This window comes from Choristoneura fumiferana, chromosome 17 (assembly GCF_025370935.1).
Source record: "Choristoneura fumiferana chromosome 17, NRCan_CFum_1, whole genome shotgun sequence".
NCBI classification, from domain to species: domain Eukaryota; kingdom Metazoa; phylum Arthropoda; class Insecta; order Lepidoptera; family Tortricidae; genus Choristoneura; species Choristoneura fumiferana.
In genome coordinates, this window is record NC_133488.1 from 6,540,595 (window position 1) to 6,557,755 (window position 17,161).

At 37.4% G+C, this 17,161-nt stretch overlaps 1 protein-coding gene across 2 annotated transcripts in view; it reads left to right on the plus strand.

Moving 5' to 3' along the window:
- Positions 1 to 2,330: 2,330 nt before the first annotated feature.
- The window catches only part of LOC141437495 (uncharacterized), a 31,126-nt gene continuing 16,295 nt past the window's right edge, over positions 2,331 to 17,161 (plus strand). Inside the window, exons 1-16 of one of the 2 annotated variants that reach the window (XM_074100904.1) lie at positions 2,331 to 2,608; positions 2,703 to 2,767; positions 3,338 to 3,499; positions 4,955 to 5,097; positions 6,364 to 6,528; positions 6,875 to 7,073; positions 7,149 to 9,323; positions 9,828 to 9,968; positions 10,538 to 10,678; positions 11,217 to 11,386; positions 12,643 to 12,805; positions 13,472 to 13,732; positions 13,868 to 14,050; positions 14,173 to 14,297; positions 15,032 to 15,193; positions 15,863 to 15,949. In XM_074100904.1, coding sequence (XP_073957005.1) covers positions 2,741 to 2,767; positions 3,338 to 3,499; positions 4,955 to 5,097; positions 6,364 to 6,528; positions 6,875 to 7,073; positions 7,149 to 9,323; positions 9,828 to 9,968; positions 10,538 to 10,678; positions 11,217 to 11,386; positions 12,643 to 12,805; positions 13,472 to 13,732; positions 13,868 to 14,050; positions 14,173 to 14,297; positions 15,032 to 15,193; positions 15,863 to 15,949 — 4,304 coding nt within the window. In that variant the 5' untranslated portion in view covers positions 2,331 to 2,608; positions 2,703 to 2,740. The remainder of the gene's footprint in view (positions 2,609 to 2,702; positions 2,768 to 3,337; positions 3,500 to 4,954; positions 5,098 to 6,363; positions 6,529 to 6,874; positions 7,074 to 7,148; positions 9,324 to 9,827; positions 9,969 to 10,537; positions 10,679 to 11,216; positions 11,387 to 12,642; positions 12,806 to 13,471; positions 13,733 to 13,867; positions 14,051 to 14,172; positions 14,298 to 15,031; positions 15,194 to 15,862; positions 15,950 to 17,161) is intronic. The other variant, XM_074100905.1, reaches the window with a different exon arrangement.

Below are 17,161 nucleotides of genomic sequence, written 5' to 3' on the forward strand. Positions count from 1 at the left end.
CTTAAGTTTATCAGCACCTTTACCGTGAAGAAAGACCTGCGGATCTATAGGGTATATGCAGGTTAAAACTTTACTAAATAACCACTTTTATTCAAAAATATATGAGTTTTTTAAATAAGTAAATGTTATTTGCAAAAAGTTATTCCTTTTATTTATTTAATAAATAACACAAAATATTATACAATAATTAACAAAAAAATTGAACTAAAACTTACCTAATTACTCTAATCCTAAAAATCTATATTTACAAATATCACCCAAGACGCTGCTATTACTTCGACAGGGGGAAGAGAGGTCTACTCCCGCAATAAATGCTTTGTGTTTAATGCTCATTACTTTGTTGTTTTGATATTTTGCAAATCACGAAATGAAATAGTTTATTTTTCTTTAAACATGATAAAATTGGTCTCATAAATAGTGCTGGTGTGCAATAAATAATGCAAAAGATAGCTTATATTTTATAATTTAGTTTTTAACTAAAGGAAATTTTATAAATAATATTATTAATTTTTAAACCAAGATTAAATATCTTTCTATTTCCTTGCAATTTTATTTAGCTCAGCAGCATAAAGTAACAAGTGTTAAAAATCTCTAAATAAAAAAGAAATACCTCAAAGAATTTACCTAAGTTCAAATTTGCGTCAGTTCATTAGGCAAGTTTTAATTCCAGCATTCAACCCACAAACACCGGCCTCCGACTGAAAATTATACACAAATTAATGCCTCAAGTGTCCATCCTCAAGGTTTCGTTTTTTTTCAAAGCGTAATTGACTTGGGTACAAAAGGCAGTGCTTTTTACTCTCACTCAAACAAACTTAATTAACTTTTTTTCTGCTTTGCCTTCTATCACCAGCTTGGATCATCTGAAAGTCGACGTCTATTTGTAAACAAAGAATGTTAATTATATTAACATGATAGAAGACGTTGTTTATTTCGCGTTACTTCGAAAGCTACGCACTGATTACTTTATGGGACGTTGTTGTACTGAACGGGCAAGGAATTTGGTTCCTACACCATCATAGAACTTTGTCTATATAACTTGTACGTCATTAATTAAGCACTAATTCTTACTAATATAATAATAATAATAATAATAATCGATCTGTCATCACGGACAGGACTATTGTAGCCAATAAACCTGATATCGTGCTGACAGATCGATCAAACCGCCAGGCAGTGCTCGTCGACATCACCATCCCACATGACGAGAACCTCGTGAAGGCCGAAAAGGACAAACTCAGCAAGTACCTTGACTTGGCTCACGAGGTGACTGCTATGTGGGATGTTGACTCGACGATTATTGTCCGATAGTCGTTTCGGCAAACGGCCTAATAGCGAAGAGTCTCGACCAACATCTCAAGAGACTCTCGCTAGATGGCTGGATCAAGGGCCAGATACAGAAGGCGGTACTTCTGGACACGGCACGCATCGTCCGGAGGTTCCTCACTCTGCGGCCCTGACCACCGGTAGCTTGGGCCTTGCCGGCGGCAAACTAGGTTAGGTTTTTATAATATTTTTATTTTGTATGTACTTTTCTGTATTTTACTTCTTATAACTATTATAAAAACCTAATCCTAAGAATAAAAAAATAAATAAAGAGAATAATAATAATAATTTTATAAATGCGGAAGTTTGTGAATGTCTGTGTGTGTTTGTTATTCTTTCACTGTAAAACTGGTGGACCAATTGGGCTGGGATTTAGTATGTAGAGGTAGATAGCCTGGACGTCTGGAATAAGAAATAGGCTACTTTTCATCTCAATATTCCCGCTTCCCGGGGATAAAGACTCGAAATTTCAACCGCTAGGCTTAGTCATGAAATTTGGCATGGTTGTTTTTAATGCAACGTCGATGAAAACCACCCTGTACTTTTTGGGCATATCCTTGGCATACCCATGAGAATTTAGTAAAATCCATGCATGTGTATCCATTTTGTCAAGCCCTGAGGCCTGCCTAACGTTTCTGACGCTCGCGATCTCAATCAAATGACAGTTTTTGTATGGCGAGATCTGTCATTTGATAGCGATCGCGAGCGTCAGCAGGGCTACTACGAAACTCGAAGTTCGTGTCGTGCGGTCCCTCTGACACTTATACTATTTAATACAAGAGCGAGAGGGACGGTACGATACGAACATCGAGTTTCGTAGTAGCCCTGCAGAAACGTTTGGCAATACGAGTACGGCAATACGGCCTCAGGTCAAACTGACAGAAAACTCTAGCAGAACTTTGTAATCAAAACACTGGTGTTAAAACATTTAGGTGTAAATGTTTTAAAAATAAATCATATATCATTAATCACCTTGACGTTACTCCGTCAACACTGGCAATTAAATAGACATTGAACCAAATCTAGAAAACTGCCCATATTTAGTTTTCTAGATTTTATTACTGCATAGCAGCAAAATATTCTAGACACTGGTAAAATTGACATCTGACGGACAGAGCTATTGAAAAAAAAAACTAAGTAACTAGAGGCTGTTATCAAAGGTAGGACAACGATAGACCGATCTGAAGATGATTTCATTTTTGCAATGAAATATAAACGATTGCTTTTAACACTTAAAAGCAGCTAAAATTAGCCCTGTTTAAGTGTAAACTTTAATATTAAGGTAGGTACCTAATATTTAATTACACAGAAAATGCATAGCATCATTTATTTTCATTAATTCGCTAACTAAGTAAGACTGTTTTCAAACTTTCCAGCTCTTCTCAACGACGAAAATCTAAGACTAACATTATAAATGGTTTTAAGACATTTGCATAAAGTTGTGAGTATTTTAATGGGTTTAATTTTCAGTTTAATTACTTTCCGTGTATCAACCAACATTGAACGCCGTAGGACAAGTTAGTAGCAGGTTCTAGTAAGAACAGAGTTTATTTAAGAGCTTCCGAAACTTTCCCAAAGCTTAATGTTCGTGACACTATTCGTGGCAGCCTAGCTCCTGGAGGAAGCCTATTAGACCCCTGATGTTGCCGAAGACTTCCTGGAGCGACCCCGGTCATCCGAGGTGTAGTGCCCTGTAGTTCGCCACAACTAGAGCACAATGTGTGTGGCCGTTTATTCTACCACCATGCATGCTCTGCACAGGTGGCTGTCTGTAACACCTAGATATAAGTGTTTGTTGAGTAAGGCTGTCCCGCTGAACGCCCTTTTTGCGTTAATTGTTTTGATATAGATTGTTAAAGGTATGGCTTCAACATTTACCCTAGAGCATAAACACAACAATACAAGGTGTCTTCAATGTCTTCCGGGGTATATCAGCAGGTGGTTATGTCATTGTCTCTGAATTTTTCCGAGATTTTGAATGTGCTAAATTACCAGTTTGTTTCAATACCAGCCGGTAGAAAATACAACTGAATACCTCGATGATGACGACGAAGACAGCAAAGAAGAGGAAGAAGACACCCGCGGCATTACGTGGAACAACATAATATTTCTGCCGTTCAATCCGGTCTTCAAACTGATTGTCTTGTGCTGTGCTATCGTCAAAGTTGTTATTGTAAGTACTATATCGCTTTAAAGAGTACCTGATTCCTAACAAGAATCTACAAAAAGGTAGTTTCGCTATGTCCGTATCTCTGTATGTTATCTGCTTGTCTTAGCTTACAGACTGTTAGTGCTAAAAAGGTCTAATTTTACATAAGTACATCGATATTCAAGAAATGGATATGGTGGTAAATATCTTTTCATGTAAAATGGAGATGATACTGATGATGCTACGTAATATTCTTTTGAGTCAAACGTTTCCCCTACTAGCGGCGTTTTATTTGGATATAATCACAATAACCCGAAGCAACAACCACAAATCAATACAGTGAGTTAACTTAAATAAAAACAAAAAGTAGGTATATTAGATAATAGGTGATCGATTAAAGATGATCTTTGCCAGAGAATCTAAAATACGGAACCTGAAGTAATTTAAAATAGATGGTAATGAGGTGAACGCGAGAATGCAGCGTTGAGTATCCCGAGAACGATTTTGGCTGCGTACTTTATCCAATTTATGAAAGTAAAGATAATATTGGCAGTATACAATTTATATCTACGTGACTCTCATAAAGGCATTATTGAGGAACAAACATTCGAACTTCCGCGTTTATTTCTAGGCGCATGTGTAATTTAATTTTTTCACATGATTTATTCGGATTATTGAGTATTATGCTAAATATTAATAAATAGCCACCCGCCCCGACTTGCACCTCTTTCGTTCTTCTTTAATTGTAATTGCGGCTATTAATCATATTTCATTGTATCCAGGTTGTCTTCTAATTCTTCCGGAATGTTTCAGTGGGTAATTTCAATAATCAACCCCACCCAGCACCCCAATAACCCAATGATTAGTGAAACACTTCTGTCAAGATTTTTCATCGAAATATTGTGCTGACAGTTTAGTGTGTCTACAATACCCTTTAAACATTGATCAATGTATGCAAATATTCGTTAGCTACATTAGGGAATACAAGTATTCTTTTTATATATACTTATAGAAAGTTTAGTTCTTATTTTTATTGTTTGATAAACCAACTAGTGGATCTTTTTTCTTGAATATATTAAAAAATATGAAGGTATATTCGTTTTAAATTGACTATTAGACTGAGAAACCCGACATGGACTATAACATCATATGACACGAAGACCATGGAAAGTCAATATTAAATTTCTATAAATAGATGGAATCCAAACTTTTCGCTCGTAGTTTTCAGCAAATATTCATGATGTTTATGTCATTCCTTCTATTGTCTAGTTTTGTAAGACGTTAAATTATCTAAAAGATTTCCATGCACATTCTTTGTTAAGAAGTAACCACCGGATACCTTTATAGTCGGAGTGTTTTCAGTCAAATGAACCCTTGCTAAAATTTTCCGGAAGAAATCAGAAGATACCTTAGATCGTGAATGATGATAGTGAAGTTAATAAAGTAACATACAGTTCTAATAACAGAATCACCTTCCAGGGTCCCATTCAGGCGGTATTCCCAACAATCTATTGCGATGATGACCGTGTACAATCTAGCGGAATGGTCATCCTAAAATTCAGCTACTTGTACATCTGCGACATTATTTATGGGATCGACACATTTTTCCACATATTACACAAGTAAGTTCCATGGTATGTGTAGTTTTAAAACCTTCTCTAACCGTGGGTATTGTAGGTAAAAGGAGAGTAAAGGTGCTTTTCCAGCGGTGAGGCCAGACGACGAAGGGCGAGAAAAATTCGTCGGGAGGAAATTTCAATTCCCTCCTAGCGCATCTTTGATGGAAACAATATGGATAAGCGAGTATGTGCGATACGAGTTTTTTTTGTTATTGTAATAATGAACCGTATTGCTGCGTAGGTACCTACATAGACGATTCTGGCGTGTCATCACGCCGGCGCAATATCCATAGGTATTGCGCGGTAGTGATAATTTTTGATGAAAATGGGCCGGAGCGATTTTAATTCTTGTCCCATCTCGTCTCAGCACACCTCGCTGGTGGAAAAGCACTTTATAGGTCTCTAACCATTACACCGTATCATGCCATGACTGTAATAGAACCGTGTCAGACGGAGTGTCAAATGGACTGTTCATGACACACGACGGCGACGGTTGGTTACGAAACGTGCAGGTGGGCATAGTCTCATACTTTTCTATACGAAGAATATATTTTTGCCTGACACGTTGCTTGCACGTTGCCCACCTTCTACCGCAAGTTGCAGGTGGTAGGACCTTATGCAAGGTCCGCCCGGATTGCTATGCTACCACCATCATGCTCGCTAATTCTGCTGAGAAGCAGCAGTGCTTACACTGTTGTGTTTTGGCGTGGAGAGTAAGACAGCCGGTGAGATAATTAGCACTTGAGGTATCCCATCTTAGACCTCTAGGTTGGCAACGCATCGGCAATCCCCCTGGTGTTGCAGGTGTCTATGGGCGGTGGTGATCTCTTACACTTGTTCGTTTTCCATCCAGTGAAATAAAAAAAAAGTGAAGCGGACGCTCTGAGGACTCAGTTTAACGACCAACTAACTTCATAGGAGTTCGGTGAAAGTAGTTGAATGCGCGGGTGCTCGCGAACGCACTCACCCTCTCTTTCTTTCTACTCTCATTATGTAGGTACTGTTTGAAAAAAAAAACCTTAGAAGCAACTCCTATTCCGAGTGCATTAAACAATTATAGCTCTCAAATATTCGCTTTTTATTGTTAGTAAGTAAGTAACCCATTCCAGGCTCCAGTACTGGGGCTAGAAGGCAAAGAGACCACACCACACTAATTTCCCACGGCGCCATTAATCTTTTACCGACCGATGACAACCTTGCCCACCTTGTCAAAAGTGTAGCAAAATAAAAGATCCAACATATAAATTTATACGTCTTTTTTATTTTCAGGCAAGTTACGGACATAGCAACGACCCGCGAGTACATTCCAAAGACAACCTTCCTAATAATGGTGGATATTTTGGCATTGATACCTTTTTTCAAAATGTTTTCGTCTGATTCTTGTCCACCTGTCCAGTTGTGGCCGAACTGCCTGGGACTAATTGAAAGCCTTGTGTTAGTTATATGCATTACACTTGCTTGATTGAATAATTTAAGGGGCATGAATTTTATCGAATGTAGTTCCTCCTTTACTCATCGACAAGACAGTCTCAGACACCTTGTTTCAAATGAACGGTTTCTGCCAGCACATTGACTGCTACAGCACATAACTTGACAAGCTTCTGCGTGACACTCGGTAGAATCAGACAGAGTATCGAAAATGTTTTTTTCATCTGAAGTGTACTAAATTGCTTTAATACATTTTATTAATTTTAAAATAAATCAATTATTTAATTTGAAGAAGTAGGTATCTACCACACAAAATTCTTTAAGTTTAAATATCTGTTTATTTTCATTCCAGAGTTTACAGAATTGTTGATTATTTTTCGTTAACAACCACACACAACTGTTGGAATATCATTATTGGTTTTGTACTGCTGTCTGCCAGCGTAACAAATATCATCAGTTGGAGTTACATACTAGTAACCTACCCTGATAACAATTATTGTTATAATTGTACTTACCAACTCTACGATTGGAGAAAAGATGTCATTTTGAGAGTAATATATGTCTGCGTCTTTAACTGACTAAATATTAATTATTAATGAAATAATAAAAACTTACTTTATTTTCAGCTTAACGAGACCGCGGAACCAGAATTTGTTTCATATATCTATTCGATATCATTCGTCTTCTCATTTATTTTATCTACAGTATTTAGTGGAACAAATCCAATGAACATTTTAGATTTTATCTCGGCATGTGTTTTTATGATATTTGGATACGTTGTAATAACGTTTGTATTATTCCCTAAAGCATTCGGTGAAGCTTTACTAAATCTACGTCGCATGTGTGAGCATTTGCCACGAATGCAGTCAATTATAGAAGAAACTAAAAGAAAGAACCCCAATGCTCAAGCACATATTGACGTGAGCAATTTTTATAGTTTGGTGTGGAAAAAACGCGGTGGCATTACGAATATTCCAGAAGTTATAACGGCGTTGCCGAGATATTTAAGAATTGAAATAAGGCAGGATCTACTATGGCCCGTTTACCATCACAGTCCAACTTTTAGACGAACTTCTACGTCTTTTAAACGCTGGCTATGCGAATTGGCACATCTGGACTACAAATTGCCGAATGAAAATTTTTTCGCAGGTCCACAGGCTTCAACCCATTTTTACTACCTTAAATCGGGTGTTGTGCAGATTATATCGGCTGAAGATTCCACAACTCCAATATTATCTGTAACCAGCGGAACTGTATTCGGAGATATTAACTTCTTTGTACCTCCCACCACAAAGAAAGTGATTGCGCGTTGCCTCACATATTGTGAAGTATTTTTTATTACTCGTGCTGATATTTTGAAGGCATTACATCTCTTTCCAGAGGATCGTCAAAACATTTTGTTTCGTGTCAAAGATAGACTGAAACATGCTCGTACTCTGCACACTTGTAAACAGCACATAAGGGGGTTAGACCGAGCTGAAGACGAAGGTATTGCTTGGGTGAAAAAACGCTGGTGGGAGTTGAATGAAGCTATTTCAAATTGGAAAAAGTGTTCAGTAAAGGGCGACGTTACTTGCGATCTGCCTCCCGAAGAAGCTGTCTACCACTGCTCTAAATATATCGGACGATTGGTTTTGTGTCCTGATGCATTATTAAAAAGGAAGTCAATGTTTGCTAGTTACAACTTCCCATGGATACTCCAACCAAATTCTGCATTTGGTGTAGTGTGGCAACGAATCGTCTTGTACACCGTAATTTTCGTTTTAATCCTGCATCCGCCGAATATAATTAAAGATGTAAAGCCCGCATACTTCAGATTGTTTCGAGCTTGGACTGATTTAGTTTACATCACTGATATTTGCGTATCACTTATGACATCGATTGAAATGCAGGGACATCTCGTTTCTAATTTTGCTTCAGTGATGTTCATACGCTGTAAAAGATCGTCTTTCATTCTTTCTCTGCTCGCTACCATTTGGATAGAGGATTTCATGGTTCTTATCAGCAAGCCTGAGTTTTACACAATCACTCAGTTCAACAGGTTGCTTAAAATATTTGTGCTTTTCTCTGATAAACACACGATCAAAGATATAAAACGGAATCCATTTGCGGAAGTATGTTTTAAAATCGCATTATTCCAAATTTGTTTCGTATACGTCACAGGGTATTTTATTTACGAATTTAATAAATTAGCACCAGAATTGACAAATGCTTACTTTTTTGGTACTAGTCGGTATTGTGAAATAAATCCCCAGAATATAACTTGTGACCCTACGGCTTCCATATTTGGTATCGCGACTGCATGGACGTTTCGTTTCTTGTATGTGGACTATTTGCCCGAGACTCTCATGGACGTTTACGTGGCAGTTAGTATTCATATGATTGGCTTTATGATCCTTATGTACTGCAAAACAAATTTGATCGCAGTACTGTATCTGAAACACAAGGATACTGCGGATTATTTGTTTTTTGTGTCTAATATAACAAAACACTACATCGAGTATAGTATTCATCCTGGTTTATTGAAACGACTGAACAGATACTTGATATGTCATTGGAAGTTTTATAAGGGAAAGGAGGTGACAAACCCAAGTCAATTGCGAGATGAACCATACGATATATATTGGAAGGCGCACGGAGAAATAGCGGTGAACATTATAAAGGCGTCGAGAGCCTTCATGGATGCTGATATCGCGCTTGTAAAGGAGCTTGCATATCATTGTAAATTTACAATTCTGCCAAGTGAAGCAAGGCTCGTGCTGTTCGGAACTGCAATAAAGAATGTCACTTGGCTTGTTAAAGTAATTATTTATCACATTGATGTTATAAAATGTGAAAGTTTGTGTGCTTGTTACACCTTCACGCTATATATCTAGAATAATTTAACTGAATTTGATATTTAAATCGCTAAATTGCCAAAATAACATAATGCTACTTTTAACCTCGAGTCCACACTAGCGAGTCGCTTCACGAGACAGCCATTTTCAGTTTGATTTTGAGTCCTATTTTAAACAATTCATGGTTCATTCAGTTCACTTGTTCAGTGCAGCCCCGGTTTTTAAAGACAACGATAGTAGTTGGCCATCTCCATTTTTGAATTTAGTAAAACTTTGCTTCGATTTCCGAATGTAATGGTTCATCAGAGCGGAGCAGCGGGTAAAAGCTAGTGCTATCTATTTACTTCGTTAAATAAAAGTACGTGGTTTATTTTGAAATGTTTTTATTAATTATAACGTTTTAAACTTTCGTGATTTTCACTCAGTCAAAATACCACCATTGTCGTTATTAATTATTATTATTTGAAGGGTTTCATTAACACAACGTACCACGGCGCTACGGGTGTGTCCAACAGTATAGTTGACCGACCAGGCACGATGCTTGGTTTTGGTTCTGTGTTTTTTGAAAAGAATTCCTTACTAACAACTGTGACCCTAACGGAATGTGAGGTGAGCTTAATAGCATTTATTTGCAGTACTAAGACGACTGAGCTGAGCCCCGACTGAAACTCAAAACACGCTTTTTTCCGTAGATGATGTTAGATCATTTTTGCGCCTTCGAAACCCTTATACTTAAAGCTAATTTCATCGAAATCTTAAGACCCGTTTCCGAGATCCCACGAAAGATTTGCTCATTTGGGGGTACTCATACATAATTATATTAAGTCATACCAATTTGGGTATTTTTATTTATTGATTTCATAATTATAATCTTGTAGGTACGTGAATCTTCCTCACGTAAAATTTCAAATGTAATTTGGCACATAAATTCTGAAAAACTCAGAACAAAAATTATTTATTTAATAAAATATTTAAATCCTCTTTATCTATCGTTTCACACAGCTTCCAGAGTATTGTGTTTATTGACTTAATTTTTACAATATTTATTGTACTGTCTCCTATCCAACGTGGAAATGCCGCGAACGTTACGGGCGATTTTGCGCCGGGAATGGCAAGCGGTGGATTATTTAACTTAACTTTTATTTTTGTAATAGTTATTTTATTTTTATTAATTTTAGATTCTTTACATTGGTAGAAATGAGTTTTATCACATTTTAAAACGCTACCCTAAGGAATGGTCACATATCGAACATTGCACTAACAGATTCAAGACAGCGTTTTATGATTTAGTAAAAGTCAATATGGACAAGTATTCACACGTGAGTAGATATTTTATTTATATTTGTTGCAATAGCAAATAGTTGGGGTATATTATATCATGAAGGAGTTACCTTAAGTCAGTCATTGCGGAATCTGGTAGGTAAGCACTGGTGAGCTTTTATTTTTGATTATGATTTTAATAGCAATCAAATTTATTTAATTCGTAATCACTTTCACGTCAAGCTCCCTGGCAACCCCACTGTCTGTTTTGTGATTTTTAAGACATATGTATATGTACCGAATTAGTACCTACTTAATTTATTAGAGAAATTTTGTCCTAAACAAAAATCCTATTCTATCCTGTAGTACTTATAATACTTATATATAAACTTTTTACACTGTGTACAAATTAAATGACATTAAATTATAAAAAAGTAATAATACATATTTGCTTTTTTTTAAGAAGAAGTAGTTCCTTTAAGTAAAATAAGCTTAGGATTTAAGGTAGTCTTCCTCCAGGGCCCGTAAATTTTTTACACTGTATATAAGCGTGTTAAAATAATAGTAATCAGAATAAAATATTGACCTCCGGACAAGCATGCTCAACAAGGACGCAAAGAAAGTGAATACGTCGAAGCACATATTACTAAGAAAATAACTCGAAAACTGAATGCTGCCGAAGTAGTACAGAAAACTACAGAAACGACCATGCCAATTGAACCGCCGTATAAGAAACCCAAAAGGAAATGGAATAATCCTGAATCCAAGTGAGTTTTAGAAAATAAATGTAATTATGGTAAATCGTCAATTACTGGCCACCTTAATACTAAAATGAAATCTGATTACCTACAAATAGAATTAATTTACAGGCACCTCTGAATTTTTCGAAATTCATGTTCGGAATTACATTAGAAATTTACCACGAGCTTTGCGGTGAAGGAAAACATCGTGAGGAAACCTACACCAACCTGCGAAGGAATTCAATGGTGCGTGTGAAGTTCCCAATCCGCACCAGGCCCGCATGGGAACTTCAGTCCATGCCTTCTCATTCTAAGAGGAGAAATGCGTCCAGTAGTGCGATGTGCATAGTCTGTATAGGCCGATAATGATGTTATTCTTCTAAGTCGCTACACTCGTGGTCGTTAGATGATCTTGATCAGCAGTGAAACTTCATATTATCATAATGACTTTCTTGGAAAAATGGTGTGATGGATTCCTCTTGTCTTCAATGCTACAGCGCTACTGGAGTTCGTAGTTGACAGAAAAGAGCACTGCTTATCAAGCCCGGTTTCCACCGCGAGCGGAGTGGACTCATTAATACGATACAACGATCGGCTGCATGAAAGTACTTACACTAGTGCTATCGGTACACCCCGAAATTCAGTAAAAAGCTGCAAATGGTGTTAAAAGCATTAGAATCTTAACGATTGATCTTTTGGCCATACGAATCAATTCGACCCGTAGCACGAAAAAAAAACAAAAGAAGTTATGACGTCATCTTTTTTGTATGGGAAAAGAAATGTTCTGAAACCTATCGTTTGTGGTATCTAATGAAAGGACCAACTAAACCGATTCTTAAAATATATCACATCATTATATTCCAGTCACTTGTTTTAAATTAAAGTAAAAATCATTTTCAAAACATAACACATTTGGGCTCGTCCAGATATGATACGGTTGAATCATTATTTGTAAAATAAACCTAAAATGATATGTAATAGCCTCATATCCAACCCCAAGGAAGCAATTCTGTAAAAAATTACATTTAGTATTTTTTATTATTTTTTAATAATTTGCCGCTCCCGCCTGCTTCCCTTTCTTGCTCGCTTGGAGGCCGGCGGCGCACTGAGCCACTCACGCGCTAAATGTAAATATAGATGTTAGTTTGTTTAATGTATATTGATATAGCTATCATAAGGTTACGTGCGGGTGAGCAAAATTGTTTTAGCTCATTGATATTAACCTCCGCAAAGTAAGGCCTGATTCAATATGTAAATTAATAAGTAGTATTTTGTCCTTTCAGATTGATGAAATACTGGATGCCTATACGAGCAGTCTCTGTTGTTTTGTTTATTGTATTGACTTCTGTGCAAGGTGGATGTGGAGCTCATTATAGAGGAATTATTAAACCATTCACGCTCTCATGCTATGTCCTTTCATATATTGATATGATACTGAAATGTTTTGTAAGTACACTCATCAAAAGAGTCTAGAGATATTTTTTATCCCTAGACAGTTTGGAACATTTCAATAAGGGCATATTATTTACTTCTAAGTCAGAACATCAAATTTGTCTAGGGATAATGAATACCCAAGAGTTTTTGATGTATGTTTAAGTGCATCGTAAATTGATTTCACAATGTAAATGTTTTTGCGGCAACACTGTCAACGCATGAACATGACAGGATGTTACTCTATTGGATGTAACGCGTTTTCTTTGCTTCTTGTTCTGTTTCAGTGTACCTCTGGTTTTCTTCTTTGCATTTCTACAGTGCATAAGTAGGTATAAGCAATACAGTAGCTGGCGGTGATTTCAGTCTGAACAACTCTCTATACTGGGTGATTCGGTAGACTTGGCCCAACCCTACACATATTTCTAATTGCAGAGTGACCATGCACTTAGTAAATAATTTAATACTTCTTATTTTCAACCTTTAAAAAGAAACATTAATCTCACACTTAATACTAGTACGATAACGTACCAGTAGCCTCAACTAATTGGGTTTCGCAGGGTTTATCCTGATCACATCTCCCAAATCACCGGTGTAAACAAAACAAATACGTTTTGGTGGAACTATCTTGATTCACAAAATAAATTTTCGCGCCCACATCTAATTGTTCTATCTTTTCAGATGGGTTATTATGATGATAGGGGCATAGTAATCTATTCCCCACTTAAATGCACATTAAACTACTTGTCTCACGGGTTCATACTAGATGTCATTGCTGTCTTTCCATGGTTTCGATATATACAAAATGTACCGAAAGTAAAGCTAGACCATGACTGGGAGTTACTTATAAACGCGATATGTAAATTCGCTAGAGTGCACCTTCTTCTGGGTTATTTTAATTACTTGGCAGACAATCCTATGGTTCATGTGGCGATTATTGTGGTACGTATTATAAATTGGGTAGTTTCCTGGGTAAAAGATGTGTTAGGTATTCTATTTACTTAGTCCGTCAGTTAGGTTATACCTTGAATCAAAACTACGAAATAAAGTGTGACGAAGCAGATCTCATGTTCACAGATAATAAAGTGGCAAGTAACACTACTACTGTTAATGCTGATCGTTAGTCATTATTTGATCCTAACATGTGCCAAATTCGAATGGGATGACGCGTATTCAGTCAATGTCACTAGACGGGATACATGTTGGCTACCGCCTTATGTTCAATTTGATCAGTATCCGAATACACATCAGCAACATTTGGTAAAAGCATTTTTTAATTTTCTTTATCTATTTAATTTTCTTTGTCTTAAATTTTTTAAAGTAATACTTTTTACAAAAAGGTCTTGTTCACATTTTTTGTAATACATGCATAATTTTTTCAGCTCTTTGGAGAGAGTTTCAGCCTAACTCAGAGCGCTTTCATGAGAATTTTCATGGGAATGTTTCGAATCAACCGAAAAGATTTCACTTTAGGAGCAGTTTTGTTTTCTCTCGGAATCGTATACTGGTCAGTTTTTAATGCGTTATATATTTATGTGCTATTATTTGCGTTATGTTTATACATTGCTTAAGCTAGTGTAGTGTAGCTATCAAGCGGTGACAACAGGTTTGCATTAAAGTGGGTTAAGAATACTTTTTCAATCTCTTTTTCTCTATCCTGTGCTATTTAGCTCTCGTCCATAAACAATTTAATAAAATACCATACCATATTTAACATACCACCACATTTACCATATTTGGTAGACGAACGACAAAATGTGCGCGTTACAAAGGTAAGTAGAGGAGATTCATCTCACTTCATCTTTACCTTACCAGCTAGCTAATGCATTACACGAAAATCTCTTACCACAGCTACGAGTACGCGCGACCTAGACCCTTGCCACACATTGATCATCAAGCAGCACACGCAATGAACAGTGAAAATTTGTCCGGACTTCTATTTTTATGCTATCATGTCAGCCGAAAACGTCCACTGCTGGACATAAGGCTCCCCCAAGGCTCTGCACTCAGACCGGTCTTGTGCTTTGCACATCCACCGCGATCCGATCTTAACCAGGTCGTCGCTCCATCTTGTTGGAGGCCTACCGACTGCTCGTCTCCCGGTCCGCGGACGCCATTCGAGAACCTTCTGACCCCATCGACCATCAGTCCTGCGAGCAATGTACCCCGCCCACTGCCACTTCATTTTCGTAATTCATCGACCTATATAGTTTATGCTAACTGCAGCAATATTGCGTCCAGGTGCGTCTGCTGCTATTCCTTGGTTTACTTGACCCTGAGTCTCCGTGGCAGCACACTGTTTCAGCACGCAGTCACCTCCCTCAGTAAATTCTTGCACGCGGAAAGACTCGAAGATGAACTCATCCAGAGATCCTTGGCACATTTCAGCTATTGGTGGAAAAGGTATGGCTTAAAAAATTTCATAACTTTTTTTAACGTACTCTAGATACCGTCTTGCTTTCCTTTGGAATTAAGGGCACAGCTCATTAGAGCCACCCGGCACCCGACCAGCACCGCCTCGACTTTCGGCGTCCACTCGTTCACGACAGGTGGTCCACGGGTGGACGCCGCGTTGATTTTCTAGTACGAGTATACGTTATGCCTATCCAATTTATTAAACGTGTAAACAAACCGATTTCATCAAAATTATTGTATAAACACTCACTGAATCGAATCAATAACACATTTATCTATAATTCGTGTCTTTTAGCTAGATGTCTAATCACTTTTTTTACCAAAATTCACTTGATTTCAATATTAATTTTTCATTTGAAACATCTTCGTCAAAATTTGACGTTATTTCTTGATTGATACATGTGTATAATCTGTAGTAGCATAGACAACCTCGCGAGTGAGGCGATCCGGTGACGCTACGGAGTTGATGTAGTGAGCGCATACCCATACAAATTCATATGAAGAATACTAGGCGGTGCTGGTCGGGTGCCGGGTGGCTGTGACCTTCAGCAAAAGATTCAGAGTATCATTTTGCTCTTAAGACACTTCTATGTATATGCACGTTTATGTAGCGTGTTCTCAAAGCATACTCTAGAGTACAATATTTATTTTTTACAGGACCAAAGGAATTGCCATAGAAAACTTAAGATCCAAGACTCTTAGTGTCATTTTCAGTCAAGATTTGAATTATTTCTTCTTCAAGCAGTAAGTTTTACTTATGATATCAGTGAAGCAAAGTATAATCATAGGATAAACAGTATTAAAATTTGATATGGATCAAAATTATTAAAAAAAAAAACTCATGCGTGAAATTACATTAGAAATTTACCACGAAAGCAGCGTTTCCACCAATAATGTGGGAGGATGTGTTACAAGGAATGTGTTTTTCATGATCCAATAGAAACCCTTCATTTTTTACACATCCTCGCTCCGCTCAGCCGTTTCCACTAGAGATGTGCTGTGCGAGGATTTGTAAATAAAAAGTTTCTATTGGTTAATGAAAAACACATTCCTCGCAACACATCCCAGCATATTATTGGTGGAAACGCTGCTTTACGGTGAAGAAAAACATCGTGAGGAAACCTGCTCGAATCTGCGAGTAATTTAATCATCATCATCATCCCACTGCTGGGCACAGGCCTCCTCTCAGAACAAGAGGGCTTGGGCCATAGTTCCCACGCGGACCCAGTGCGGATTGGGAACTTCGCACGCACCATTGAATCGCTTCGCAGGTTTTGTGCAGGTTTCCTCACGATGTTTTCCTTCACCGCGAAGCTCGTAGTAAATTTCAAATGTAATTCCGCACATGAATTTCGAAAAACTCAGAGGTGCGAGCCTGTAAATTAGTTCTATTTGTAGGTAATCAGATTTTATTTTAGTATTAAGGTGGCCAGTAATTGACGATTTACCCTAATTACATTTCTTTTCTAAAACTCACTCGGATTCAGCTTTATTCCATTTCCTTTTGGGTTTCTTATATGGCGGTTCAATTGGCATAGTCACCGCGTGAAAACAAGGGCCAAGCCTTCTCATTCTGAGAGGAGACCTGTGCCCTGCAGTGGGGTTTATACAGGGTGGAAAGTTAAGACGGGGCAGCAAGGGCAGCTACTAGTTAGATCCCTTGCTGCTAGTCGAAAATGCTCTTAGGAGACCTTTACTAACTTTTTGAGTGATGACAATCGACATTCACAGATTTTTGATAAAATGTACAGTCAGAAAAAAAATCGTCAGATTTGACTTTTTTTTAATGCCAATCGGTCCCATTTCTATAAAGGATCAAAACACTCTTTGAGACCTACTGAGGTTAGATAGAGTACTAGAACACCCACAAATCAAAGAAAACTTTTTCCATACAGGTAAAAGTTAGTAAAGGTCTCCTAAGAGCATTTTCGCGTAGCAGCAAGGGATATAGTAGAT